General features: G+C 42.2%; 2 protein-coding genes across 36 annotated transcripts in view; one reads left to right on the top strand and one right to left on the bottom strand.

Moving 5' to 3' along the window:
- Positions 1–618, bottom strand: part of UBN1 (ubinuclein 1) — a 29,844-nt gene extending 29,226 nt beyond the window's left edge. For 2 of the 3 annotated variants that reach the window (XM_035130855.3, XM_088656980.1), the window contains exon 1: positions 438–618. The gene's annotated coding sequence lies outside the window, so the exon portion shown is untranslated. Of the gene's footprint in view, positions 1–18 lie in introns of all 3 variants that reach the window. The other variant, XM_060282884.2, reaches the window with a different exon arrangement.
- A 259-nt stretch (positions 619–877) lies between these two features.
- GLYR1 (glyoxylate reductase 1 homolog) overlaps positions 878–27,499 on the top strand; it is a 41,158-nt gene continuing 14,536 nt past the window's right edge. For 4 of the 33 annotated variants that reach the window (XM_088656981.1, XM_088656982.1, XM_088656984.1 and 1 more), the window contains exons 1-8: positions 1,149–1,270; positions 10,653–10,689; positions 12,486–12,565; positions 13,678–13,734; positions 18,853–18,991; positions 19,504–19,725; positions 23,831–23,917; positions 27,383–27,439. In XM_088656981.1, the coding sequence (XP_088513107.1) occupies positions 1,215–1,270; positions 10,653–10,689; positions 12,486–12,565; positions 13,678–13,734; positions 18,853–18,991; positions 19,504–19,725; positions 23,831–23,917; positions 27,383–27,439 (735 nt within the window). In that variant the 5' untranslated portion in view covers positions 1,149–1,214. Of the gene's footprint in view, positions 993–1,148; positions 1,271–1,457; positions 1,701–10,652; positions 10,690–12,485; positions 12,566–13,677; positions 13,735–18,852; positions 18,992–19,503; positions 19,726–23,830; positions 23,918–27,382; positions 27,440–27,499 lie in introns of those variants that run through there. The other 29 variants (XM_088656983.1, XM_088656986.1, XM_088656987.1 and 26 more) reach the window with 21 other exon arrangements.

Consider the following 27,499-nt stretch of genomic DNA (forward strand, 5'->3'; position numbering starts at 1 on the left):
GCTACTCATGTAACTCACTAGGGGTTTTCAGGTGTGGCGTTTAAGAGGCTGTGAAAAGATTCCTCCCCCTCTTCCTTGTTCAGGCTTCGCGGTATTCAATTCCCCTCCCCCGCACCGATCCATGCATCCAAAATAAATGCAGAAGCACAAACGTCAATTTCCAACATTCTGCAAGGGCTGCCCACCCACGCGCACATTTCGCCTGCATCATGTATTAGGGGGAAAGAGAGGAGAAGGCCGAAGCTCATCTCTAAGTCCGGGTTAATCGGGCGCGGGGGTGGGGGGTGGGTGAGGGTTCAAAGACAAGGTGTCGGTTATTCCCAGCCGACGAGGTGGCGAAAGGAAGGCCCCGTTGCCCCTGGTAACGAGGGAGGCGCTTTGGAGCGCCTGGGGAGGTTTGTCCCTTCTCCCGCCCTCTACCCGAAAGCAACGCTTACCGGCGCGCCTCCATTTCTTCGGCTCCAAGCTCGCCTCACGGCACCTCTCCGCCTTCCCTCCGGCCACCTCAAAGCGTTGCCGCGGCCTCAGCAGCTAATCCTTCTCGCAAGCGCCGCCGCTGCTGCTGCAACTGCCGCCGCCGCCGCCGCCACCGGATCCAATTCCTCGCTCCCTCAAGTCACGTGCAAGGGGAGAGGGCGGAGAGAACGAAAAACAACAAGCCAGGGTTGGAGGGGAACCCCCGAGGCCCGCGTCACGTGACGCCAACGGAACGCGCTCGCGCTCTTAGCTTTTTGACAAGCAGAGCAGAAGGAGGAGGAGGGCGGCGGTGAGGGAGGGAGGGGGGAAGATCACGCGCGGAGCTCTCCCTCGTCACATGCAAAGGGCCTGCCTATCAGAGAGCGCGCTGGTCTACAGGGCAGCACTTTTCATCCATCTCTCCTCTCCCCTGCCGTCGGTCTTTGTATTGCTGCTGCTGTTGAGGAAAGGAGGAGGAGGAGGGAGGGGGCGGCGGCGACGGAGTGCGTGCTGCGCGCGCGCCAGCCCGTGTCCCGGTAGGCTCTGCGGCAGAGGGGAGAGGGGGAGAGAGAGAGAGCGAGAAGGAAGAGGAATAGCAGTAGGGATAGTCGTCGCTGCCAATTCTGGCTGCTGAGGGGCGGAAGGAGGGGGAGCCTGAGGAGGGGTGTGGCGGCGTCGGCTGTAGAGGAGGAGGAGGAGGTGGTGGTGGTGGTAGCGGCAGCAGCAGCAACAGCGACGGTGCCGGCCGGGTCAGGAAAATGGCTGCGGCTGCGGCTGCTGTTCCTGTGAACCTGCGGCTCGGAGACCTGGTGTGGTGAGTTGCGGGGTGACACCGGGGCGGTTGGTGGGCGCCTCCCCTCTTGAAAGGGGTGAAACGGGAAGAGCTGAATCCTCTGGCCTGGGCTTTGTAAACCCGCAGGCGGCCATCGCCGCCGTTTGTGGGCAGAGCCCTGCGAAGGAGGGACACCCCCCCCTTCCTCTCGCGCTTCAGGCACAAACACGGACTCGCCTTGTGGGAGGAGGCACGGGCAAGTCAGCCCCGCGAGGACTTGGGGCGGGGTGTGGGGCTAGACGGGCCTCCCCCGACCACCTTCTTAGAGGGGAAATTTGCCACCTTTAAGGGGGGAGGGAGTCTCTTCGTAAGGGGGCTGCTGGAGGTGGCGGCGGGCGACGCGACTCGAAGGGCGGCGCGGCCTGGGGCATGTTGCGCGTGAGAGGAGTTCACTTTTAAGAGACTGAAAAAGGTAAGCTGTTGTAATTTGGTGGTGGTGTGCGACTTCTAGGGTGCGGAGAAGAAAGACGAAAACGAGTAACATTATCCGGGTGGTCGGGAGATGGGGAGGAGTTAAATTTGCAACACCATTAAATGTAGCCATATTGGGGGCCACTACAGTTTCCTAAACACGCAACTTCAATAGTTAAGAGGGTTGGGCCCTCCTTGGTTTTCTGCATTTCTACTACTGAAAGAAAATGAGGTAGAGGCAAACTTGGGGGGGGGGGAGTGAGTGTTAATATTCTCAGTAAGCTGGCAAACTTGTGAGGAAGGGATATTCCGCATCAATAGTGGGGCGAATTGGGTTGGTCTTTTGGTAATAGAAATGGAGCCAAGGGTAACTTCCTGCCAGCACTCAGTGTGAGCCAGGAAGTCTTAGGATTAAATTTATTGAAGTCTTAAGCAAGCTACTTTCCCCCCTTTACTTTTAGTTTTTAGACAGCATTGTGGAGATAATGGCACTGACACATTCCGGAATGGAGCAAAGATTGTAAGAATTGTAGGATAATGAGTTAATTAAAAGTACTTTGAAAATTCAAATCAAGGTTACTGCTAAATAAATGGAGCTCTAGGTGGCTCGATGAGTGATCTTTTAATTGGACCGATTACATTCAGTGAGAGTTGTTCTGGAAGCTGTTGTTTACTGTTGCACTGCTATCTGACTTGTTGAAATCATTATAAATTGCAATGAGTACTTAAAGCAGAGTTGTCATACACAAAGTTATTAATAATGATAGTTATTTTAAATAACACACTTAATGCACAAATGTCTTACTGTTTTATTTTACTTTTACAGCAACCCTGTGATTCAGGCTGCTGCTGTTCTTCTTTGCAGGATCTGAAGTGGAGAGGTAGTGACTTGGCCAAAGCCACCGAGTTAGTCCATAGCTGAGCTGGGATTTAAACTCAGGTTTTATATTGTAATCCTATTAATGCTTACTCTGAAGTAAGTTCCACTAAGTTTAGGGGAGCATACTTCCATGTAAGTGTGCACTGGGTAGTGTCCTCACAAGCTTTTGTTCTCATTTCCTCTTGTGGGATAGATCACCAATGCAGCCACTTTATGAATGGAAAGCATGAAAAGTGTAATGGCTTCTCTACCAAAAGGATACTTTCCTTTTTTACACTAGTTAGTCCAATTTAGTTACTTGAAAAACTGAGGAACCTGCCCCCAGTACAACAGCTAACCAGGTTTAAATCATAATGAAGTGTAGTAGTTACTCTGCAAAAAATGCTTTCTAAATTTGGATCCTTTCTAGAATGTTATAACAACAGAATGTGTGGCTATTGTTAAAGCATAGTTTAGAAGTGGGAAAATAAGTTGAGCTACATTGGAATTTGTTCAATGAGTAATACAAAACCATTTCTCCCTGCTCCTTTGTGACTTCTCACAATCATATTATGCACTAAGAGTCACAAGGGAGCTGCTCCATAAAATTATTTGATACATCTTGGCTGTCCCTTCATTATATGCCCAAAAATATTTTTTTCAAAAACCAGAACTTCAAATTATATTCTTAATTAACAAGCACAAAGTGATTGTTGAAAATCCCACATAATGCAGTGAGGATACTCTGGAAATAACATTGCTAGTCTGCAAAAAATGTTTACTAGCCTTCTGGGGACTGGTGAAAAAGAGGTGGAGGGTCACACTCTTGCAGCAAACTGTTGTGTTTCTGTGCTGGGGGTGGGCACTTTCCTCATCTGATGGTTTTTCTGCCAGCCCATTCATTCACTAGCATAGAATTTTATGCACTCAGTTTTATGCATTAGTCCCTTTATGGCTTCTAGGCCGGTGTTTAAATGTGGGGTTGGTGTCATTGCTTGGCTGTGTTGGGATTGAGATACCAAATGGGGTAATCATCTGGAATTGCCAGTGTAATGGCCACCTTTCGTAGGAGAAGAAGCCAGTAATTATATGTGACTATGCTGGAGTTGGTGCACAAATACAGAACTGGAAGCAAGACTTAATCCTATGAAATTGTTATCTGGGCCTGTGAAGCCTGGGGTTTTTTCCAGGGTAGCAGCTCAAGGCCATTGAATGCCAAGCAAGTAGCGAGTCTGCTTTTGGTAGTTAAAGCCCTGTCTTCATTGAGCAGTGGTGTCTGAGCAATATGACATTTCAAGAGCCACTGAACAATTTATTTTTGTGTCCTCAAGATGGGTCATATACCACTAGAACTGCAGTACACAGATTTTGCTCCCAAGAAAACATGGTGAATGGTAAAATTTTGGGAGCAGCTATTGAGAATCTGGAAAACTTGGACATTTATTCATCTTTACATTGTGGCTTATTGGCAGGTACCTATGCCATGAAAAGAAATCATATTCCTATTGTTTATTGCTCTTATAATGACTTCTATTAAGCATTTTGTCATTTAGTGTTTCTGCTAATTCTTCTAAATGGTGGTCTTAAACAGATTTGTTTTAACTTTGAAACAAATAGCTATAAACTCAACTTGCAAGTTTGTATGTTTATATTCCATAGAAAACTAATTATACAGTCCTGGCAATAACCATCTCATATTTCTCATCTGACTTGCTAATAGAGTAGCTAGAATGTGATTTATTCAGACGATGCATTTCCAGTCTGTGTTGGCTGTTGTAATCAACTTGTGAAGTCATTAAATATGAGTTCAAGTTGGAATTCACATGTAGCTTTGTGGATAGACTTTGATGATTATTTAGTCATGTATTAATATAGTATCTTAGATGATCACCAAATAGTGAGAGCTATGCTATAAAGAGGGATGGCAGCAGAGTGAGTGAGTGAATGCCAGCCTAACATTGTTGCCCCTTCTTTCTCAACTTAAATCTCATACTTCTCTCTCTCCACCCCTTGAGGAAGAAGGGTTAGAGATGGGGCTCTCAAGTTTTGCATTGTCAGCTAATGTGTTGGGGGTTTTTTGGGGGGGGGACATGCTTGTTCTGTATGTCAGTGTTGATTCTTGGTCTTTTGCTTCCAGGTTTGTGTCTTGTACGGCAGCTTTCGGCCCTTCCTTAATTGCTATGCTTTCTTATTGGCAGTAATGTTGTTTCCTAGCCCTGTAGATAGGGGGCTTATGTAATGGCTGTTAACATGGGGACTTTTGTAATGGCTGTTAATATCACTAAAGTAGGGGAAAAGGTATGTTCCCTACATGTGACCCATGACAAACTTTCAAAAACTGGTGCTTGCTTGCAGGGGCGTCTTACCCATAGAGGCTAGTGGAGTGGGGTGCCAAGTTCTGGAGGGCCCCAGGGAAGAGGCAGAGGCTGGACACGGCGCCTTCCATGCCCGCCTCCGCCATGCCTCTCCGAAGCAGTACCGTGCCCAGAGCCTCTGCACGAAGCAGCCAGCTGAGCTGGGAGGCGCCTGCATCCAGCCTCTGCCTCTTCCCTGCCAGAGGAGTCGCCCTCCAGCCGCTGCCTGTCTCCTCCAGCACCAACGGAAGCACCTTCCTCCCTAAAAATCTCTGGGAATAAATGTGTTCTTAATTCCTTACTTCCTAATTTGTCCGTATCTGGAATATATAAATTGAGTAAGGCTAATGCTGGTGTTACTGGAATTGTCTGAGCTGTAATCTGAGATAACCTTTTAAAAACTTTCTTCCAAAATTGTACTTTTTGTGGACATTCCCACCACATATGTTGGTATGTACCTATAATATAATTTGGCATTCTCTGCAACAGAAGAGAGAGCTATTGGGCTGTGTATAAGATAGGCACCTCAGTGTTAAATAACACCCATGCAGTTTTTAGTGAATATTCCCTAGGATTTGCTGACATATTTATATGGTCCTTTGGCCCATAAAAAATTCTATTTATCCTCTTCAATGTTTATATCCCAATTTAATTCCCACCAGCTTTTTATATTTTGTTGGAGCAGAATTGCTTCTCAATAAGTTTTGTATAAAAGGGAAATCAATTGCTTAGTCCTCTTCCCCTGCATTATGGTGGCAGGGGGGCTTGTTTTGTGCCAAACAGGAAATACGGACCTGCCCTTCCCTCAAATCTTCCGGCACTTGTACAGAGGATTTGAGGGAAGGGACCAGCTGTTCACTTTGTGTTGGTATTTTCATAGGCTTGGAAGCATCAGAACTCCAGTGTTACAGTTTGAAGGTACTGAAAAGCATGAGAAACTGACACATTTTCTCTCCAGAGCTGCTTTTTTTGTTGGGTGTCATGGGAAAAAAAGGTCATTGGTCATCTGCAAGTAACAGCTGGCTAAGACCACCAACTAAAACGTGTAGGTTCCTGTATGAGACCTCCCTATAAAAAAAGACTCCATATTTTAATGTACAGTACCTATATACACCTTTCATATCTAACCCCGAATCTGCCTTTTTTCCTGAGGTTTTTTTTAAATGAAGCTTGAATGTTGCTGACTGCCAGTTGGCTATTTTGTTGCATGTTTTTTTGTTACCTATTTAATCATGTATTCATGGGTGTCGTCAGGGTTGGACCAGTTTTTAATAATGAATGAAACCATAGCAAGATTTGGATTACAAGACTTCCATCTACATATTTTATAATATTGAATTGTCTCTGGGAGGTGTAAGTATCTGTCAGATTCACTTCTCATCAGTGATGTAGGGCTGAAATATTTTCATTTCTAAAAATTCATTGCTTTGTAAAATTAGTTGATGCCAGTGTAACATTAGACAAACATGTTTTCTGCATTGCAGTTTTAAAGTTGTAATTAAATGTTTTTCATGTGATTATTCTTAGAAAATGGAAGAGAGTATATTTTGTTTTGTAAACAGGTAAAATACAAATACCAAGCATGAATTCATCAGATTGCCTGTGCAGTTAAAATCAAAGCCAAACCTAAAATTCATCCAAATTTGGGGCTGCAAGTGTGTTTATATTTAGTTAAAGTCAAATCTTCAAAATCAATTATGCTAGGTTTAAGGCATCAATATTTTGCTAACTAAAAATTATCTGGAAAACCCACATCACTGCTTCTCAAATAGTAATAAAGCATGATGTTTGGCTAATCCAGTGCATTTAGCCTATCTCAGTTGTTAATTTCCAGTTCCAAGCAGCTAGAAGTGCACAGCTTGACTAATAGCTGCTGGTAGAATTTGAAAAATATGAGGCGCATGATCATCTAGGCCAGTGTTTCTCAAACTTGGGTCGCCAGCTATTGTTGGACTACAACTCCCTGGCTAGCAGGACTAGTGGTCAGGGATGATGGGACTTCTAGTCCCAACAACAGTTAGGACCCAAGTTTGAGAAACACTGGTCTAGGCTAAGAATTAGGGCATTTCCCCATTGTTTAGGACTTGCTGCTTAATTTGATTCCGCCACCGAATTACTGGAAATCCTCGCCCAACCATTCCTATTAGTCTTTCTCCTGTGTGGACTAGCTATTTTCACCTTGACATATCATGGTATTTGTAACTTGTCTTATGATAGCCAAGTGTGCAAACTGTCACCAAAGCTCTGCAAATTGTTGCTTAGAAATATGATTGTGTGAGAGAGCTTGAGCTTTGGGTTGGCAGTGGATCCCCAGGTATTTCATATTGCAAGAAACCTAAATGATTAATTTTATTATTTAGTATTTTATACAGTACGGGTAGGATCCAGAGTTCCTGTGATTCAAGTCAAGGCACTGGATGTTCCTGCTGTAGGAAGGGGGAAAACGATTTCTGCCATTTACTTCTTCCCCTGAAAAGCTGCTCCAAAAGGAACGTTGGCAACTGTATCAGAGGAACTGCAGGAGGGGGAAGAGGAATCAGCTAATATATTTCTGCTTTCCCCTCCCTTTGGGGGGAGCCTCCATAGGCACTCATCCTCTTCTGCAAACACAAGGCACATTCTAGTCCCAAGCCTATATCTTTTAGCATATAATGATCGGTGCGGTCTATTATCTCTTGCAGTCTAAGTCCAAGTAACACTATTGCTTTTTCTTTCTTTCTTTGTAAACAAGCCTGTGGAGTCATGGTAAGAGACTATTTTGATTGAGTTTAGCAGAATGGATTGCCTGTGCCGGTTTAATCTAAACTCAGATAAACAGGCCTTAGTCTTGTGTGTTAAACTATATAAATTTAAAACCAGCTTTATGATAAGTTGTTTTACATGGATTTTGTAGACAGCAAGAAAAGGCAACATAAATATAAACAATAGCCTCGATATTGTGAATAACATTCATTATAAACAGCATTTATATTATCTAGTAGGCTACAAATCAAGGACCATTATTGCAGTGTTTTGTGGTTACCTCAGGGGATTACTTAATCTCTGCATTATTGTTTTTCTAGACAACCCTCCATTTCTTGGGTTAAAAATTCTTCCCAAAATTTGGTTTGGGTAAGAGTCTGAGGCAAAACCCTTCATATTCTTTGCCCAATTTGGGCCCTGGAAGGTTTGGAACCACTGAAAGAGATCCAGAGCATACTGACATGATTTGTGGAAGCATCATGGAAAAGAAGCTGGATAGACATTGCAAAGTGTATATAACCTGTTTTTCAGATTGTACTCAAGTAAAAAAAATAGCACCTGGACCTCTGAGACTTGGTCTTTCAATTGTACATTATACACCAACATTTTCTCCACTTGGACTATTATTAGAAATGGTATAACAATCAGACAGTGAACTATTGGCATATAATAGCTAGGGCAAAACATATCCTGCGCCCCTTTATTTCTGACAAGTTCCAGCATTTGCGTTACCTTAGTGCTGTGTGCACTCCATTTCCCTTCCATGTAAAGTAGTTGCATGAACAATTCAGAATAAGTTACTTAAAAGTGACTGCAGCACATTCTTTCATGAGAAAATCATTGGGTTTCCATATTTAGCAGCATTAAATACATGAAGCTAATGGAAATGCACATTCTTTCACCAGCCTGAAACAAACTTAGATTTTAGGGCTATTCTCTTAAATGCGTCCTAGTAAAAAAAGTCAGGAAATGTTGCAGATAATCCTTTCCCCCGGGGGGGGGGGGGGAAATCAGACAGGTATATTGCCTAAAATAAAATGCAGAGGTTTGGGGTGGTAGTCAACAAAGTTTTAGTCAGAGTAAATCCTTTTAAATTAATGAATGCCATTAAGTTGGGCCCATTAGTTTCAATGAGTCTACTCTGAGTAAAATTTAGTTGAACACTAGCCTTTAAAAACCTGTTTTCTAAGTACATAGAATCAAAGAATCATAGAGTTGGAAGAGACCACAAGGACCATCCAGTCCAACCCCCTGCCAAGCAGGAAACACCATCAAAGCATTCCTGACAGATGGCTGTCAAGCCTCTGCTTAAAGACCTCCAAAGAAGGAGACTCCACCACACTCCTTGGTAGCAAATTCCACTGCCGAACAGCTCTTACTGTCAGGAAGTTCTTCCTAATGTTTAGGTGGAATCTTCTTTCTTGTAGTTTGAATCCATTGCTCCGTGTCCGCTTCTCTGGAGCAGCAGAAAGCAACCTTTCTCCCTCCTCTATATGACATCCTTTTACAGTATATATTTGAACATGGCTATCATATCACCCCTTAACCTTCTCTTCTCCAGGCTAAACATACCCAGCTCCCTAAGCTGTTCCTCATAAGGCTTCGTTTCCAGGCCTTTGACCATTTTGGTTGCCCTCCTCTGGACACGTTCCAGCTTGTCAGTATCCTCCTTGAACTGTGGTGTCCATAACTGGACACAGTACTCCAGGTGAGGTCTGACCAGAGCAGTTGACCTCCAGGCAGGGGTCACCAGTGTATTGGACTTAAGATGTCTTTGAACTCCCAATTCCATCAGCCCCAACCACCACAGCCAAAGGTCAGAAATGTTGGGAATTAGTGTCCATTGTCCAATAACATCCGAAGGCACAATATTGGCTTCTTATATGTTAGCTCATATTTGATTGTTTGAAGAATCTTAACTTTAAGCCATTTCTGTTCTGTGACAATGGAAGATGTATAAAACCATTCACCCTACCTAAGCTAAGGGTCTAGTGATACTGTGAGCATATGTAACCTGCTTATCCCCTTCATTTTCTGTGGTGAAGTGATTTAATGGTTTTAGTGATGAAAGAAAATTGATCGGGCATAACATAAACACCTGTATCTCTAAGGAGTACAACATGGTGTATGTGGAGAATTTTGTAAGCTGTAAACGTGAAACTCACATGTCTGTCTTTTCTCATGAATACATGTCTAGATGAGACCATGTGCTCCAGGGAGCTCATTTTCCTTAAATAATCATGTAGATAGGTGTCAGTGTTATTCCATATATGGCAGCTCTCTTTATGAGGAAACCGTCAAATGTGAACAGTCCTTGGATCTGGGCTCTTCAGATATTGTGGGACCCAAGAGATACTATTTTAACTTGAAAAGTAGTGCATTTAAGGAATTTCTGGCTTTGATCTGGGATTCGATGGATAATACAGTTATGAGATTCAACCTGGTATGGTCCTGAAGCATTCTGTACTCATTGCAAGCTAAACATGCATGCAACCAATTTATGCAGGAGAAATGAAAGGGGGGGTAGTTGAAATTTAGGAAAACCACGCGTGTTTCTGGTTGCTTTATTTTTCTGGTTGCTTTATTTGTCCTACTGACAACTGCCCTTGGGAGGCTTGTCACAAGGATTGTAAACAGCCACTGACCTAAATGCTTGTGACCAAAAAGAATTCCCTTCAGGTGAAGAAGCTGGGAAATTTGATGATTAAAAAAAAAGACTAATTTTGCAGGCAGTCCAGCAAATGTGTCTGGATAGGTTTGTAAGTCAACTTGTTATGCATGAGAATATGCACTCAACAAGATACTAGCAAGATTTTGCCTCCGTTCAAGGGAAGTGGACCTTCTTTAGCATCCATGGAAGAATATTGTCCTGGATTCATACTCCCCCCCCCCTAAATTGCTCTCAGTTTTCTTTTCTAGTAGTACTGTATAGGTGAAGAATGTTGAAGAGTTGCTGCTGTTTTTCATAGCCATTGGCTGACTTCTGGTTTTTCTATAGGGGGAAGCTGGGCCGATATCCTCCTTGGCCAGGAAAGGTGAGTTCTAGTGTGCACTTCACTTACTTTTTGGTGTTCTTATTGGGGAAACGTATTTTTATTAATGTCAAATGCAATTTGTAGATCTATATTTCCTGCAATAGTTGACCCACAGCATGTTACATTAAACCAGGCATAGGCAACCTTGGCTCTCCAGATGTTTTGGAACTACAACTCCCATGATCCCTAGCTAACAGGACCAGTGGTCAGGGATCATGGGAGTTGTAGTTCCAAAACATCTGGAGAGCCAAGGTTGCTTATGCCTGCATTAAACCAAAGGGAATGTAGGCCAGTTTAGGTGGGTTTTGAAATCAATTGTATCCCTGGATGTAGCTACTTAACCCCTTTTCTGTCTTTCTGAAAAAACTGCTTTCCCTTTCTTCATAAATAAGCCCTGCCACCACCCTCAAATAAAATCAGATCTTATGAATAAAATAAGTCCCATTTGAGTTCAGTGGGACTTTCACTCAAATGACAATGAATAACAGCCAAAGGAAAAATTTGAAGGCTAAAGATTTATTTGTAAATGTATTTTTGTTTTGCAAAAAGCTCCAGATTTAGGCCTAAATAATATCCACGATTATATGCTAAGAGATGCCAGGCTGGTGGAATCACACATAGTTGGCCTGGCCTGCAATTGCCAGGGGCAGGCTCTTGGGGGCCCTGTAAAGATTAATTGGTTCAGCCAGGCCGGTGAAAAGGAGTTGCCTCAATGGCATGGTGTGCCCATGTCATTTGTACCTTACAAAGCTACTCAGTCTTGTTCTCTTGTGCTGTTACTCCAGATCTGCAGGAAAAGCATGCCCATGTACCATAATTCATTGCTTGGGTTTGCTTCTCTTACAGAAATGCTGCGGCCAGTCTGTTTTTCTTTCTCTGGCCTCTCACAGTTCTGCTGTGATAAAAGAATGGAACATCTTACCAAAATATTAGTAGGAGGAACTCAGTGTGGGAGTTTCAATATCAATTCAGTATCTGTGTGCTAGAATCAAAGGCACAGTTACTGCAATTACTTTATTTCATTATTTGATATATCACCGAATAGTACAGTGTTTGATTGCTTCCATTCACTTGGATAAATGATTGACGAGTGTGACAAATGTCTGGATTTATCTCCTGAAAAGCTGGTGCTTTTGTAGCATTTACCTTGCAATCAGTTTGTTACTCTAGGGATAATTACAGTCTGTCCTGATGCTGTGTTGAGTGTGGTGTACTTAACTATGCAAAGCCTGTTGCAGAATTACCATTGAAACTTAGTCAATATCAGCGTAACTGGCATGATTGCAAGGCATCATGCTGTGAACAGCATAATACACAGATAGCCTCATTTGCTCATTGATTGACATGAGTTTTCCCTTTTCTCACGAGGAAGCCTATTCAGCATAAGGGAATTTCCCTTAAAAAAAGGGATAACTTGGCAGCTATGGTGCAAGTTGTTAGGGTACGCCCTAGTGACCCAGAGTCTTAAAACCTGTTACACAAGTAGTTTGACATATTGATTTGCAGAAAAATCTCAGAATGAGATATTTTTACAAATACCTGTAAAAACTTGATACATGCATTTTTGTAATAGAGCAATGTTTCAAGACAGCTTAGCCCAAAGTTCTAAGAGTGGCACTGCACTCAGAAACATATTCTGGCATGAATATACCTTTATTGACAAGGTATCCCGCCCCCCCCCCATCTTGTTTCACAACAGTCTTTACCAAACATGCAGAGATTTTGGAGCGGGGGGGGTGTTTGAAAAGTTCCATTTTTATTACCTCTAATTGTGGCTTCCTGTGTTTCTCTCTCAGATTGTTAACCCGCCTAAGGACCTGAAGAAGCCTCGTGGGAAGAAGTGCTTCTTCGTGAAGTTTTTTGGGACTGAAGATCAGTATGTACCCACTTCTTTTCTGCCGGGGGATCTATTTTTAAACTTTAGAGCCTTTGTAGAGAAGCCTGGCACAGTGCAATTTCATGACCAGAAAAATAGCCTTAATTTATGAACTAGCAGCAGAAACCTCTAGAGCAGGCACCCCCAAACTTCAGCCCTCCAGATGTTTTGGACTCCAGTTCCCATCTTCCCCGATCACTGGTCCTGTTAGCTAGGGATCATGGGAGCTGTAGGCCAAAACATCTGGAGGACCGCAGTTTGGGGATACCTGCTCTAGAGCAGGCACCCCCAAACTCTGCCCTCCAGATGTTTTGGGACTACAACTCCCATCATCCCTAGCTAACAGGACCAGTGGTCAGGGCTGATGGGAATTGTAGTCCCAAAACATCTAAAGGGCTGAATTTGGGGGTGCCTGCTCTAGAGCCTATGTGCTGGTCAAGGCTGAAGAAGCTGATGTACCAGCTTACCTAGGCATCAGAAATGTTCATAGCTTTTTAAAGACAGTTTAACACACATCCGCTTTTCCTGCATTAGGAAGAATTTGACAGCATGTAGTTGGCATTGAGATTTATATTTATATCAAGGCTGGGGAACCTGTGGCCCTCCAGATGTTGGACTTCAGCTCCCATCAGCCCAGCTAGCATGGCCAATAGTCAGGGATGATGGGCATTCTAGTCAAGTGATACCTGGAGGGCTGCAGGTTTAACGTGTGGGTTGTTAATTTGAAAGTCAGACTTACATTTTGAATATTGTTGCAGTTGATATCAGTGAGGTCCCGTGAAATAGGAAGAAACTGGTTGGTGTAAAAAAAACCCCTGAAAAGCAATCTAGTTCATTCTCTCCCCGCCCCCATCAAAGGCAGGCATTTTTGACCGTCTTCTTCATTTGCAAAATTCAGACTTCTGGGTTCCATAAACAAGTGGAGCAGGAAGTAAAGAGGGACCTCTGTGGCATGTACAGAGAACCAAGGGAAGGGGTCAGGCATTTGCCTCATGGTGGATTTTGCAAACACTTTGATCTGCACATCCCATTGGGAACTGCGTGAACAATCAATCCCAGGAGAACCTTCTATATTGTATCATAATCATCCATCCCTCTGTTTCTGCTTCAAGTCTTCCCGTGCTTGAGGAGCTGGAGCCCAAACTGCATCAACCACGTACAAGAGAGAGGTATTAGCAGATTCAAGATACAATAGAGGTTTGCGGGTGCTCAGTAATCTTCAGTGGAAAACAACAGCAAAGGGGTTTGGGAAACCCCCCAAACATCCCAAAAAAATTCAGTGAAACAAAATGTTGAAAGAGGAAAAATAAAAACCTGATAACCATGTGGAAGGAGAAATGTAATGGGGAGTGAGCAAATAGTACTCCATGTTGCTACATTTTGTTGCAGCTTGAGCTTACACAAAGTATTTCTACTGAGATATATGGACCAATATATCTCAGTAGAAATACTATTCCTCACCCTTAGGTAGTTCCATTTTTTTGTAAATTCTTTAAACTGGTTTTGACCTTGAATTTTTATATTTTTGTAACCTGCTATGGGAGCTTATGGTGGAGAGCAAGTAAGAAATAAGACAACCTCATAAGATGGGAACAAAAAAGGAGAAGGGAGAAACTGCAATATACTTTTATTTGCAGTGGAAACTTTTGAAAAGTGGGTCGAATAGTCTGGAATGCTTTTTAGTTCCAGCATAGATTAATGAACAGATTGCAAATGAAAACGTTGATGCATCAAACCAATAGCAGTATGGCATGTAGTTTATAATATAATTCAGTGGAGGAGGTTGGCTAAAGAGCAAGCCCTGAGGAATGTATTAATCATGTCCTGTTGAATGATTTCTGTCTGCTGAGCAGTGGATATTAACATTCAAGTACAGGCTACATTTTATGTACAGTCATACATTGGGTTACGTTTGCTTCGGGTTGCGTACTCTGCAAACCCGGAAGTATTTTCCGCTGTACCGCAGTCTGTGCATGCGCAGAAGCATTCTGCGCAGTTTGCGCATACGCAGAAGTGTGCTTTCACACTTGTTCGGATTATGTACTTTTCGGGTTACGAACCACACCCTGGAACAAATCAGGTACATAACCCGAGGTACCACTGTATACGGGAAAGGCAAGATATAAGCAGAGCTCTATGTGCTGCAATTTGAGGGGAGCATAGAACATTGTATTGCAAAGAAATGGTTTCCTGAAGCAAGCGAAGTAAGTTTCTAGTCCTTATTGCATTTATAGAAACAGGAGAGTTGATGCAAAGTAAATTTCTACTTCAAACTGTCCTGTCATCTTTGGCTGAAGGACAGTATATAAAATTATTAAATAAATAATAATAATTTCTATGATGCAGAATTTATTCTTATCACATAACTGGGATTTTTAAAAGTGAGATTAAAAAAAATCATTCAGTGAAGTGGGCCCTTTGTGACCTGTGTCTAATCCTTGGGTGAGCCTTTTGAGTCACAGTCATTCACTTTAAGTGGGAATTTAGTTACCATCTGACAAAGTGTGATAATGCTCTGTTAATCCTGGTTATCTCCTCCAGTCTGGAAACAAAGCAGTACCTTCAGTAATGAAGCAGCATTCAGGCAAGTGCTCTCCACCCATACCTTTGAGGAAAAACAACCTAAACCTGAAGTAGTCAAGGAAAAACACCAATGTACCTTCTGACAAATTCATTTACAGCTCATTTGTATAATATTTGCAACAGCAACAACAAATAAATAATAAATAATTTATTATTTATACCCTGCCCATCTGGTGAGGCCTCCCCAGCCACTCTGGGCGGCTCCCAACAGAAAATTAAAAACACTATCAAACATTAAAAACTTCCCTAAACAAAAACAATATGATGTTTTTCACCACTCAAAGTACTTTACATGCATTATCTTATTGTAATCTTTAACAGGCACCCTGTAAGGTAAAGGTAAAGGGACCCCTGACCATTAGGTCCAGTCGTGACCGACTCTGGGGTTGCGCACTCATCTTGCATTATTGGCCGAGGGAGCCGGCGTATAGCTTCCAGGTCATGTGGCCAGCATGACAAAGCCGCTTCTGGTAAACCAGAGCAGCACATGGAAACGCCGTTTACCTTCCCGCTGTAGCGGTTCCTATTTATCTACTTGCATTTTGACGTGCTTTCGAACTGCTAGGTTGGCAGGAGCTGGGACCAAGCAACGGGAGCTCACCCCGTCACAGGGATTCGAACCGCTGACCTTCTGATCAGCAAGCCCTAGGCTCAGTGGTTTAACCACAGCGCCACCTGGGTCCCTTTACATGCATTATCTTATTGTAATACTTTACATGCATTATCTTATTGTAATCTTTAACAGGCACCCTGTAAGGTAGATCAGCATTATCCCCAAAGTGCAAATAGTGGGGGGAGACAGATCATTAGGCTGAATTCATGGTAGAGGTAGGGTTTGAACCAGGGACGCCCTGATGTAGTTTAGCCTCTTAGCTACTACGCCACAAGAGTTCTCTGTGTATGATTAGGAACAGCATATGACACAGCCATTTGGGAATACAGTGGTACCTTGACTTACGAAGACGATCCGTTCCACGGCCGTCTTCATAAGTCGAGGTTTTTGGATGTCGAAGCGCTGCTTGTGCGCATGCACGAAGCGTGATTTAAAAACTTCCGGGGTTGTCGACTTCGGAAGTTGAAGCGTTCGGATGTCGAGGTATGACTGTACGACTTAAAACTGTAGGTCTTGCCAGATGCAGATAATTTGTGCATCTAGGAGAGAGCTTCTGGCATATTGTGCTGGTGTGCCTATGTGTGCTATGTGCATTTCACAAGACTTCACAATGGAAGACTTCCCAAGTGTCTCTTTTGTGCTGTATTTGGTTGAAACAACCTCCCTCTCCTGGCAGAAACAATGAAACATTCTTTTTAACCAAGTAATAGCTCTGGTTTGTGGGCCCAGTTATGTCTACCAGGCCTATCCTTTTGGCTTGAGAGACCATTTTAGCCACGCCACAGCCACCTGCCCTGCATGTGATGTCATACACGATGTCAGGGTGAGGCAGGTAAATTCTTATACTGCTGCTGAAACTCTGCTTATGTGTGTAATTTGATTGCAAACTGTTGTCTCACAATTCAACTTTCTATTCACTTCCTTAGGAGGCTGGGGGAGGCTTGGGAGCGATGGGCAGGCAGCGCAGCGCTGCCACACGTTCCCGGGCTGCTTCCTGGTATAAGCTCCCAGTATAAGCACTGGGAATACCCAATGCTGAACATGACTATAACCAACTTTAATAAGTGAACGGGCATTTTTGGTTTCTAAATAAAAATAAAAGGAAACCTAGTAGTTCTGGTTCTGGTGGCTTATGGCTGCTGTTTGTAGAAGGAATAGTTCCAGAATGGTCATATATATGGTGATGGCTTAGTTCATAATATCTTCCTCACTAAGGCTGCTTTGTGCCGAACTGCTTGCCTAGAAGTAAGCTCAATTTAATTTATTAGGACTTATTTCTGAGTAGGTCTGGCTAGCATTGCACTGTATATTAATAATAATACTAATACTAATAATAATAATAATAATAATAATAAATGTTTTTTCTGCAAGGTTAAATATTTGTGTGCGTGGATATGTTAAGTCAGGATAACCTGCTTCAAAACACTAAAGTCTGAAATTAATAGTAGCATAATTCTACTAGGACCAATTCAAGTCATAGAAGTGAATTAAAGGAGGAATTGTGAAGAAGACAGATGTAATAGTTACTTGGTATAATGGAGAGCCCAGTTTGTGGTAATAGTTGAAGATTGAATGGAGGATAGATTGCACAGGTTGCTCACTGGGGTGAGAAAGGCTGAGCATATAACAATTCTGGCCTGACAGCACTGGTTATGCGTTAGTTTCCAGGCACAATTGAAAGTGCTGGTTTTGACCTATATAGTCTTAAGTGCCCCCCTTCCCAATGAACTGACCCAGACCCTGCAATCATCATCTGAGGCCCTTCTTTGTGGGCCCCCTCCATAGGCGTTCTGGAAGATGGCAACATGAGAAAAGGTCTTTTCATTGGGCTAGCTCTCTGTTAGTGGAATGCTTGCTCAAGGCAGATTTGCTTGGCACCATTGTTGCATATCCTTAAGTGCTATGCAAAAACATACCCGTGGCCTTTTTGTGTTGGTGAGATAAATAATAATAAAACAAAAACCTTTTTTTTTACTTAGACTTTTGGATTTAATAAAGGAATTACTCTACTATTGTTTTTGGATTCCCTTTTTCTAAAATTGCTTCCCAAATTGTTTTGTCTACTAAAATGGAATGTGGAATGTGATTTTCTTGAGTTGGTGTTAAAGCATTTTATTGAGGTGACTCCTTTAAACAATGGTTTTTGCAACTCCGCTGGAATTCTGTAGATAGAATATTGATTTATCTTATAAAATGATATTCATGGATTCTGATTCTTTGTTTCCGTGACAGAAGTTGTAAAATTAATAGATTATATATAGCAACATACCTACTGAGAAGGAGAATTGTCATTTAAAACATGTCATTAGGAACAAAGTCTAGCACTTGGGAGTATCAAAAATGCAATAGAAATGCATATAAAAGAAAACAGAAGAGGTGAATAAGTTCCCCTTCTGTAATAGTTGAGTTCAGCTAAAGACAGATGTTCTTCCTAATTCAGCTAGGTGCTGTTAAGGAATCAGAGTTTTGCACAGGTATCCTAGTTGGGCGACTAACTGAAGGAAAAAACCAAAAATAGCACCATCCCACTCAGTTGTTTGGGAGTTGAAAATCTGGCAGTGTGAGGGGTATTACCAATTTGAATCAGGAAAACCAAAGCAAAACCTTAGTAGCTTAATTTATCCAATTCATTATAAGCAAAATAGCTCTTAGTCAGAAGTGACTTCTGATTTCACTAGTGGTTTCCTTGAACACAGAAGACACTCTCACATTGAAAACCAGCAGTGGCATCTGAGGAAGAGCTATTCTGCTTGAAAAATATCAGGCACAAACACGTTTGAGATGCGGTTTGTTAACAAGTAAACTGCTTTTTCAGCACCCTGGGTTCACCTCTAATTTAGGAGGTATGGGAGGGAATGCTTACAGATAACGAGCAGTATAAAGTTAGCTAAGAGGAGGATTTGCTGTGAGTGCTAGCTAGTGTGCCACTTGTGAAAGTATATATGTTCCAAGGAAGGTTCTTGGAATACGGTGAAGGTGAGGACGACGACAAAGAATTCAGGTTTTGTCTGCACATCTTGCTTGGAAGGGCTGCCAGTTACCTCTGGGAGTGATATGACTGGAAATACCATTTTGATTTCTCATTTATTAGTGCTTGGATTAAAGTGGAGCAGCTGAAGCCTTATCATGCCCACAAAGAGGAAATGATCAAAATTAACAAAGGCAAGAGGTTCCAGCAAGCTGTGGATGCTGTGGAAGAATTCCTCAAAAAAGGCAAAGGCAAGGACCAGGTGAGTGTCCTTTCATTTAGTTTTGCCTCCTGACACAGTTCCCTGGAATAATGAATGAAATGCTTCCTTTTTTACTTCATTGCCCGGTAGGTGTGCCAGACTATGTCTCAAGAATTATACTATGGAACAGTGATTAGGATCACATTTAAAGTTGTAAAGCTGTTAGGTTTCACAATTCTGTTACCTCTCTGACTTCCTTAAAGTGAACAGTGACAAAAGGATCGGCTGGATCTCCTTACAGCGTTGGAATGTGTTTGCTATGCACTCTGGAGTTAGAACTTTTTTTTCCTTATAAAGTAGGTGTCTGCCTAGAACACACAGATGTACTTTGCCTCTCCTTGTCTGTTCTAAATAGTAGCTTGAACCTGTTAACACCCTGAGTTCAGGGTCCTTGGCATTCTTCGGATATCTGGCAAAACTCATGTTTGGGTTTTGTGAGTTTGGAGACAACAAAATCCATGCCAGCTCATGCCCCTTCTTTTCCTCATCTTCTCTGTTCTGTAATCTCTCAGGCTTCTTCTCATAACTCCACCGAAGAGAAGAATCGGCGGAATTCGAGTGAAGAGAGGGGCAAGCAGTCAGTGGGAGAAGAGAAACACAAAGCCAAATTGTCTGAAGGGAAGCCGAAGAAGAGGGTGTCTTCCGTTTCTTCAGAGCGAGGCTCAAAATCCCCTCTGAAGAGAACATATGAGCAAAGCCCCCGGAAGCGAGGGCGCCCCCCTAAAGATGAGAAGGTTTGTGTTTTGCATCTCCTCCCATGCTCTGTGAGCTTGTCCAGATGGAATGTAACCTTAACAGCCAACCGGATGACTTCATTGTTGTGGCCATTTGAAAAGTTGCATGTGTTAACTGTTCAAGGTTCCACCAGGCAATTCCTTTATTCCTCAGCCATAATCATTTATATTTGTTGGCTCTTCCAAAGTGCTCAGCTTTAGAAGTTTCATGGAGTGGCTCCTCTCTGGGAAATCCAACAAGATAACACCATTTTTCCATCTTGTTGCACGCTAACCAAGGAAACGGAGCACAATTTCACCGTCAATAGTGGTATATGTTAACACCTCCATCTCATTTGTACGTTTGGTCAGATGACAGCCCTTTCCATCTCATCCTTTCTCCTGTGCGCTCAGGCTGGAAAAGGGCCAGTTGCCTTGATAGATGGGCACGAAGAAAGCTTCTAGAAGTGGATGACGCAGCCAGAAGACGTCCGCTTTATGCATTCCTAATTCTTTGCCAGTCTTCGATTCCTCACCCCCCCCCCATTGTGGTCTGTCCCATCCTTGGACACTTGACAGATGTTCACTAGCGGAACGTAGCCACCTCTATCTCTTCAAGAAAGTTGGAATCTCCTGCTCTGGCGGTTGATGTTACCCACTTCACTCCTTACCAGTTGAATGGATTACTATAATGCTAATGCTCCACGAGGCTGAATCTGAATGCCACTAAGAAGCATAAGACAGGATTACTAATCAGCTAAGATTTATTAGAATTGCATTCCACTCATTTTCAGTTGAATTGTACAAAGTGCTTCCCTCTTTATTGCTACCATCTTTTATTAGGTCACAGTTTTGACTCTCATCTTTACTAGTTTGAGGTTTAGATTCCTGCAGTCTGGGAAAACCATTATTGATACTTTATTGGTGACTGACCAGATCCCTGCATTTAGATGTGATGAAGCTGCTTGCAAGTAGGATTTTCCCTGAGATTTGATTTTAGGTTATACATTTCTAAAACAGTTGGCTTGAGGGTGTGCTTATTTGCTAACTTGTTCTTTTGGAGAGTGTGTCAGTAGTAAATTTAGCCCTTTGAACTTCAGAAGCATACTAAGTCACTGGCTGAATACCAGGTGAGGGGTGTGTGCCCCTTTTAAATGGTTGATTGCAGAAAAGTTGGCGGTTATGCACAGATTTTCTGGCTGATGAGAGCAGCAGCATCAAGAAGTGTGGAAAGAAAAGAGGCTACTGAAAGCGACAGACTTCTTGATGCTGCTGCTCATCCAGCTATCACTGCTGCATACTCTCTTGCCCATTGAAGAATATTCATTAATTTTTCAAAATATAATCCTCAAGAGTGTGGGAGCCCAGTTCCAGTGGAGGAGAGCCCTGCTTTTGTAAGAATGGCTGTTGGACCAGGCTTTGTATAGATAGCACTGGCTGTGACAGTCCAAGTCCTCTTGGCAACTGAAATGGTCCTAGTTTGTCACTGTTGTGGAATCTCACTCTGCCTAAAATCAAAAGGGTATAGAAGCTGGTGTAGAAGATGGCTAGAAAACATTTCACTGAGAGGTCTTTTAATCTGTGCACTAAATGGAGGACAAGACGTGTGTGTGTGTGTGTGTTTGTTTGTTTGTGTTTGTTTGGCCTTTTACTTAAAATGTGGTGGAGATGGAAGGTTTAATGTAGGAGGGTAGTAGAGTTATTGTTGTTACCAGATTCCAAAGATGGTGATGGGATAAAATGCTCCCTAGATTATGATGAGGCTGTGGCAACTCCCTCTACAGGTGGTTGTTGTAAAATAATTTATACCCGCCTTACAGCCCCTACAGATGTCTTTCAAGGTGATAGCTCAATGGGTAGAACATGCGACTCTTAATCTCAGGATCGTGGGTTCAACCCCTACACTGGGGAGAAACTAGGGGGTCCCTTCCAACTACAATTCTGTGACACCAGTCATCACATCCACACACAGTGTTTAGAGGTTGTAGAGCAGTGTTGGATGACTCTTGGTCGCTCTTTGTTTATATTCAAGAGACCCAGTATCATATGCATGCATTTTACATGGTACACAAATACATGGTGGTTCCAGGGGTAGGAGATGAAAATGATTGTTCCTGCTCATAGGTTTGGAAGGAAGGAATGGGAAGGTTCTGCTGTCATTCATGGTAATCTCTCCACTGCCCTAGCCAAATCAGCCTCTACAGTCCAGCCCCCCACATATATGTAATATACAGTATACCTATGTACATACAAACTGAAGGAATTTACTACAGAGTGGATAGAGCCAGATGGCGCAGGCTTGAGAAGACAAGCAAGGGCATCTTTACCATCAGTCCTACACATGTTCGCTCAAAAGTAATTCCCATCAACTTCACTTCGTTCTAGGTAACTATGTGTAGGATTGTAACCATCAAAATCCAGCATTTGCTTAACAAACAATAAGGAGCCTATTATGTGACTGGGTGGCTATTTTGCAACTTTTACACCAAAGGGATTTAATACTTAATAAGGGTTGCTAATATGTGGACTTGGCCCAGCTGAAGATTGATAGTAGAGTTGTAAGAACTACCACTTAAAAAGAATAGTGGTTTAGAATAGCCAAGGTTGATAATATGAATCATAACTTTTTGGTCCGTTGAAAAACCTAAAAATCTTAGCCAGGTCATTTATTAAAATAGAAAGCAAAAAGTGGTGGTGCTTAGAAGACATGCAGTGAAAATTGGCCAGGACTCCAAAACCATTAAAGATTTTGTCTTTTGATCATCACTTTCCGTCTCCCTCAGCAGTAGGTATAGATTAGAGTGTAATGTGCTTTTGGCACAATTCTTCATTCCAGAAATTGGGACCCGTTAAGAAGCTAGGTTAGAGGTGATGGGTGGGTTCTGTTTGAATCAAGGAAAGTGATGCAAATTGATGTTTTATTTATTTATTTAAATTTTGATAATAGGTTAATACTGTAATAGTAAAAGAGCAAGCTAAGATGCATTGTGATCTCAGTACATTTCTCCATGACAATAATGGCAGAGGGAAATAAGAAGATAAGATGAGGGAGTTATTCTCTCCTGTCCTCCTTGGAAATAAATGTCACCCTGGCTTGTGAAATTTACTGGATAACATGTATTGAATCATTGTCATGTGCATTGATTATGTTGCGTTCATGATGTTAAGCACACCTACTAGGGTGTAAGTTTTTAGTGAACCTGGGGGTGGGGTGGGGACTTGCTTCCAAGTTTACATAGGATCTTGATGCATTGATGCTTGATTGCTTTGAGTCACCTTGGAGCTGCTAAAAGTCCTTGCTTAATTTTGGTTAATTTGCTTTCATTGGATTTGTTGTCCATGCCACCCACCCCAAGGTCCTAGATAAAACAGAAATTAAATCAAATCAATAAATTAACCCATTTTTTAAAAAAAATATTGTACATTACCAGAATTCAAATTATCCCAGGTCTCATTTAACACTACCCATTAAAAGCCAGCCCCAATAAATTATTACTTACCCAACTTTCACCAAATACCATAAGCTGAGACCTTGGCAAAGAGAACATTTATTATTGTAGAGTCAACACTTCTCTGTCCTCTGTGTATAGAATACAGATGGACCCTTCCTCACCATTCATTCCCCTCCTTTTTTGCACATGGGAGATGACACTCTCCTAACCAGCCAATACAATACAATACAATAGTAGTATTCCTCTAATAGCCTAGTTTAATTAGTCTAATAGCTATGTCGTAGCTTCTTAAAACATTTTAAAATTAAATTTATATAAATAATAAAAATATTTTTATATAAGTCATTTCTTAGGGCAGCTCTTCAAAATGGTTTAAATCACATACCATGAACAGTGCATTTACTTGCATTTGCCCCTAGCGCAAACCCCTTTCTTCCATTGAGAGTTTTTCATATGTCATTTTGCATGCACGTTCCCCTACTTGATTTTGGAAGTTGTATTCCTTTGGCAGAGCAATATTTTCCAAAGAGTGATTGAGGGATCTGGAAGAGGAAAATATGCTTCATTATATTTGTTACATATTCATTTAGCTGCTATTCAAATATCCTGCGCACAGAGTTTTGGGATTCTGTCAGTAAACTCTGTTCTTGATCAATCTCTTCGTTGCTTCACAGGATCTGACCATCCCTGAATCGAGCACAGTGAAGAGAATGATGACTGGCACCGTGGCTGGCTTTAAATGGCCACCGAGTGTAAGCGAGGTGATTTAATTCTTTGTCTTTTCCTCAGTGGAAAAATAATTCTAGCATTTCTGCTGTTGTACGAAGCATAGTGAGGTGGATCACAGTAATCTTCTACCTTGCATACATCAGAGTTTCTTAATGGAAGGCTTGGTTCCCCATATTTTGTGCAAGAGACCCTTTCCTTCCTTGCTCTTCCGTTTTCGGTCCTCTCTGTGCATGAGTTGCATCATGCCCTTTTTCCAGTTTCAAACACTCACCTCTTGTATTACTTCATCTCCTCTCTCTTACTGTCTCTATTCCTGTACCCATCTCTGCATTGCCCTGGTTACTGTCTGTTTCATATGGGTGAAGGGAAACAAGAGGAGGAGCCACTGGGCTCGTTCTAGCATAACACTAAACCATGGTTTAGCATGAACTGAAACAAACCTGAATAAAGCCTTGGACTCACCATCAGCCAAGAGAAGGATTTCTGCAGCATTTAGATTTGCTTCCATTGAATCCTGGCTTATGTGCAAACCAGGCATTGTGGTTTAAATATGTTTTGGTCAGCTTCTGAGCAAACCAACTACTAACCATGGATTATGAAGCTGGCTTGCTAAATTTAACCAAAGCTTGTTTTAAACTACAGTTATATTGTGATGGCAGGTTAGATTTCAAATCTATAGAAGATCTCCTGGTTGCATGGGAGAAGATGATTTGCTCTTGCTCATTCCAGCACATGTACATAGTACCAAACCATAGTTTATGGTTGCATACAAACCAGCCCACTGTAGAAGAGGCGTTACTTTTCCATGCATTGGTGCTTTAAGTTGGGTCACCTGGTGCCATGGTGATGTCAGGTGATTGACAGTTGTGCAGCCCTGTTTACCGGTACCTATCAAAATGGTCTGGGGGGCAGGGTGAAGAGCTTGGGATCTGACCATTCCTCATTCCTGACAACCCATTCTGCAGTCTTTCAGTCTTAAGATGACAATAGTAGTATTCATCTAATAGCCTAGTTTAATTAGTCTAATAGCTATGCCGTAGCTTCTTAAAACATTTTAAAATTAAATTTATATAAATAATAAAAATATTTTTATATAAGTCATTTCTTAGGGCAGCTCTTTAAAATGGTTTAAATCACATACCATGAACAGTGCATTTACTTGTATTTAAAGGTCTCAGGTTACTATTGCACGAGGCATGCCAGGCCTGAGAAGCAAGCTATAAGCATGTTCTTATATATGCTTACTCAAAAGTAAGGCCCATCAATTTCAGTAAGGCTCATTCCCTGTTTACTTACTTGTAAAGTGTTCTCTGAGAAACTCACTTTGGAAATATTAAAAAGCTGTTACGTTAGGAACATAGTGGCTAAAATGCAAAAATATAACTTGTGAACATGAACAGAAATGCTCCTGTTCTTCATCGCCAGGTGGTAACCATAAATAGCTTCCATATTTTGGGGGTTAGAGAAAATAACTTGGGAAACGGGGATGAGACCCACAAAGTGAAGCAATGCAGAGCAAGACATCACTCTTACCCTCCTCAGAAACACGAGCATGCTCAACCTCAAATTTCCTATCCTCTCCCACCCCTTAGACTCCCTGTTAGGCAGTTGGATGACCCCTCACACTTCCAGGTAACTCCCTGCAACACAGAAGTCATGCAGGTCTGTCCTAGAAAGAAAGGAGGAAAGAATCAAGTTGGTAGGGTAGGGTTAGTCAATTTGGTGCCCTCCACTGTTGCTGAACTCCCATCATCCCCAGCCAGCATAACCACTGGTGGGGGGGTGAAGGGTGTTATAGTCTAGCAATGCCTGGGGCACCACATGGGCAACTCTTGTACTAGGTCCAATAGCAGAGAGGCAATAGAACCCATGGAATTGTTGGCTGATAGAAGTCTTGTCACATGATTCTCCCTGCAATTTCCCCTCCCCTCCCAGCCTTCATTACTCAGTTCTGAGTGCCAAACTACACAAACAGTTAAATGCATCTTTGCATTTGGCTTGCTGGGTTTTTTAATACAAATTTCCTTCCAAACAAAATTTATTTATCACAATTATTTGTTTGCTTGTTTATTTATTATTAGTCAGATTTGTATATCGTCCGTCATCCGAAGATCACATGGTGGTTCACAACATAAAAACACAAAATGTGAACCCAAAATATATAATAAAACAAAAGCAAACAATGTGCAAACACATTTAAACAGCTATAGAATGTTAAGCAGCCAAAGACGTGGTTATAGAGAAACATTTTTGCCTGGCGTCTACAGATAGATAATGAAGGCATCAGGCAAGCCTCCCTGCGGAGAGCATTACACAAGCTGGGAGCCACCACAGGAAAGGCCCATTTTTGTGTTGCCACCCTCTGGTCCTTTCGTGGAGGAAGCACACAAAGAAGGGTCTCACCTCGTGATCTCTGTATCTGGGCTGGCTCATATGGAAAGAGGCAGTTATGATGAACATCAAAACCTATTGCACTGTTAACACAATACTAATTGAATTTTGTATTTCTCTTTGTTGTGTGGACCATTTGTTGGAAGCTGCCCAGAGTGGCTGGGGGAACCCAGCCAGATGGGCGGGGTATAAATAATAAATTGTTGTTGTTGTTGTTGTTGTTGTTATTATTATTATTATTATTGGGTAAGGATGATTAGATAACCAGTTAACACTGGTTGAAGAGTTTAAAGTGGCTGGTGCCAAGAGGCAGAAGATTAAAAAAAATGTAGTCAAAGTAGTTTCTGAGATACCACTTTAGGTTTGGTTTTGGGAGTTGGTAAACTGTCCCCCGCCATTTAATATTTATCAAAAACATTTCACTTAAATTGATTATTTCCATTCTAACATGAACATGCTGTTGGAATGGGTAGTGCTTAACTGATTTATTTAAAGCAGTAATAAACCACTCTTCAGACAAAAAAAGGCTTCCTAAGTGGCTTATTTAAAATAAAATAAAAAAGATTTGAGAGCGCAGACCTGTAGCAGAATTTTAGGCATGTTTACTCAGAAGTAAATTGCTTGCTGCTTAATAGTGTGCTTAGGATTGCAACTTAGAAACCAATACATTCAGATGAGTCCTGTTTTTAAGCTGGAAAGTGCTTTTATGGGATATATCACAAGCTGAAATATATCCCAAGGAGTCATTCTCAAGCAGCCTCCCATAATGTTGCTATGGGTGGCTTTCACTGAAGAGGCTACTGTGTGTATTATGTCCTGGAAATTACTTTCCTTCTCCTGCCAGTTCTTTCTGAGCTGAACTCCCCAGCCTGCCTCTCTGGACTCTTTTAATTCCCACCTCTATTACCAAGCATAATGATAACTTCTTGACACACATCCTGTATTAGGTACAGAGATTAAAAACAAGACTCTTGCTAGTCTGTGGAAGACATCAAGGAGTCTCCTCAGAATTGAGAAAGTGACGACCCATTAAAATGTGTGTGGAGGCTTTTCAGACTTGAAGTTTGGTTGCCTTGGTTTCTAAGTTTGCCTCTTTGCAATTGCAGCCTGTGAAAGATGGCGACCCTCATTTCCATCACTTCCTGCTTAGCCAGACAGAGAAGGTGAGCAATAGGTTTGGCTGAAGAGTTCATTGCTTGTGGCAATTCAGGAGTTGAAGTCTC

Source organism: Zootoca vivipara, chromosome 13 (genome assembly GCF_965207765.1).
Source record: "Zootoca vivipara chromosome 13, rZooViv2.hap1.1, whole genome shotgun sequence".
Taxonomy (NCBI): Eukaryota; Metazoa; Chordata; class Lepidosauria; order Squamata; family Lacertidae; genus Zootoca; species Zootoca vivipara.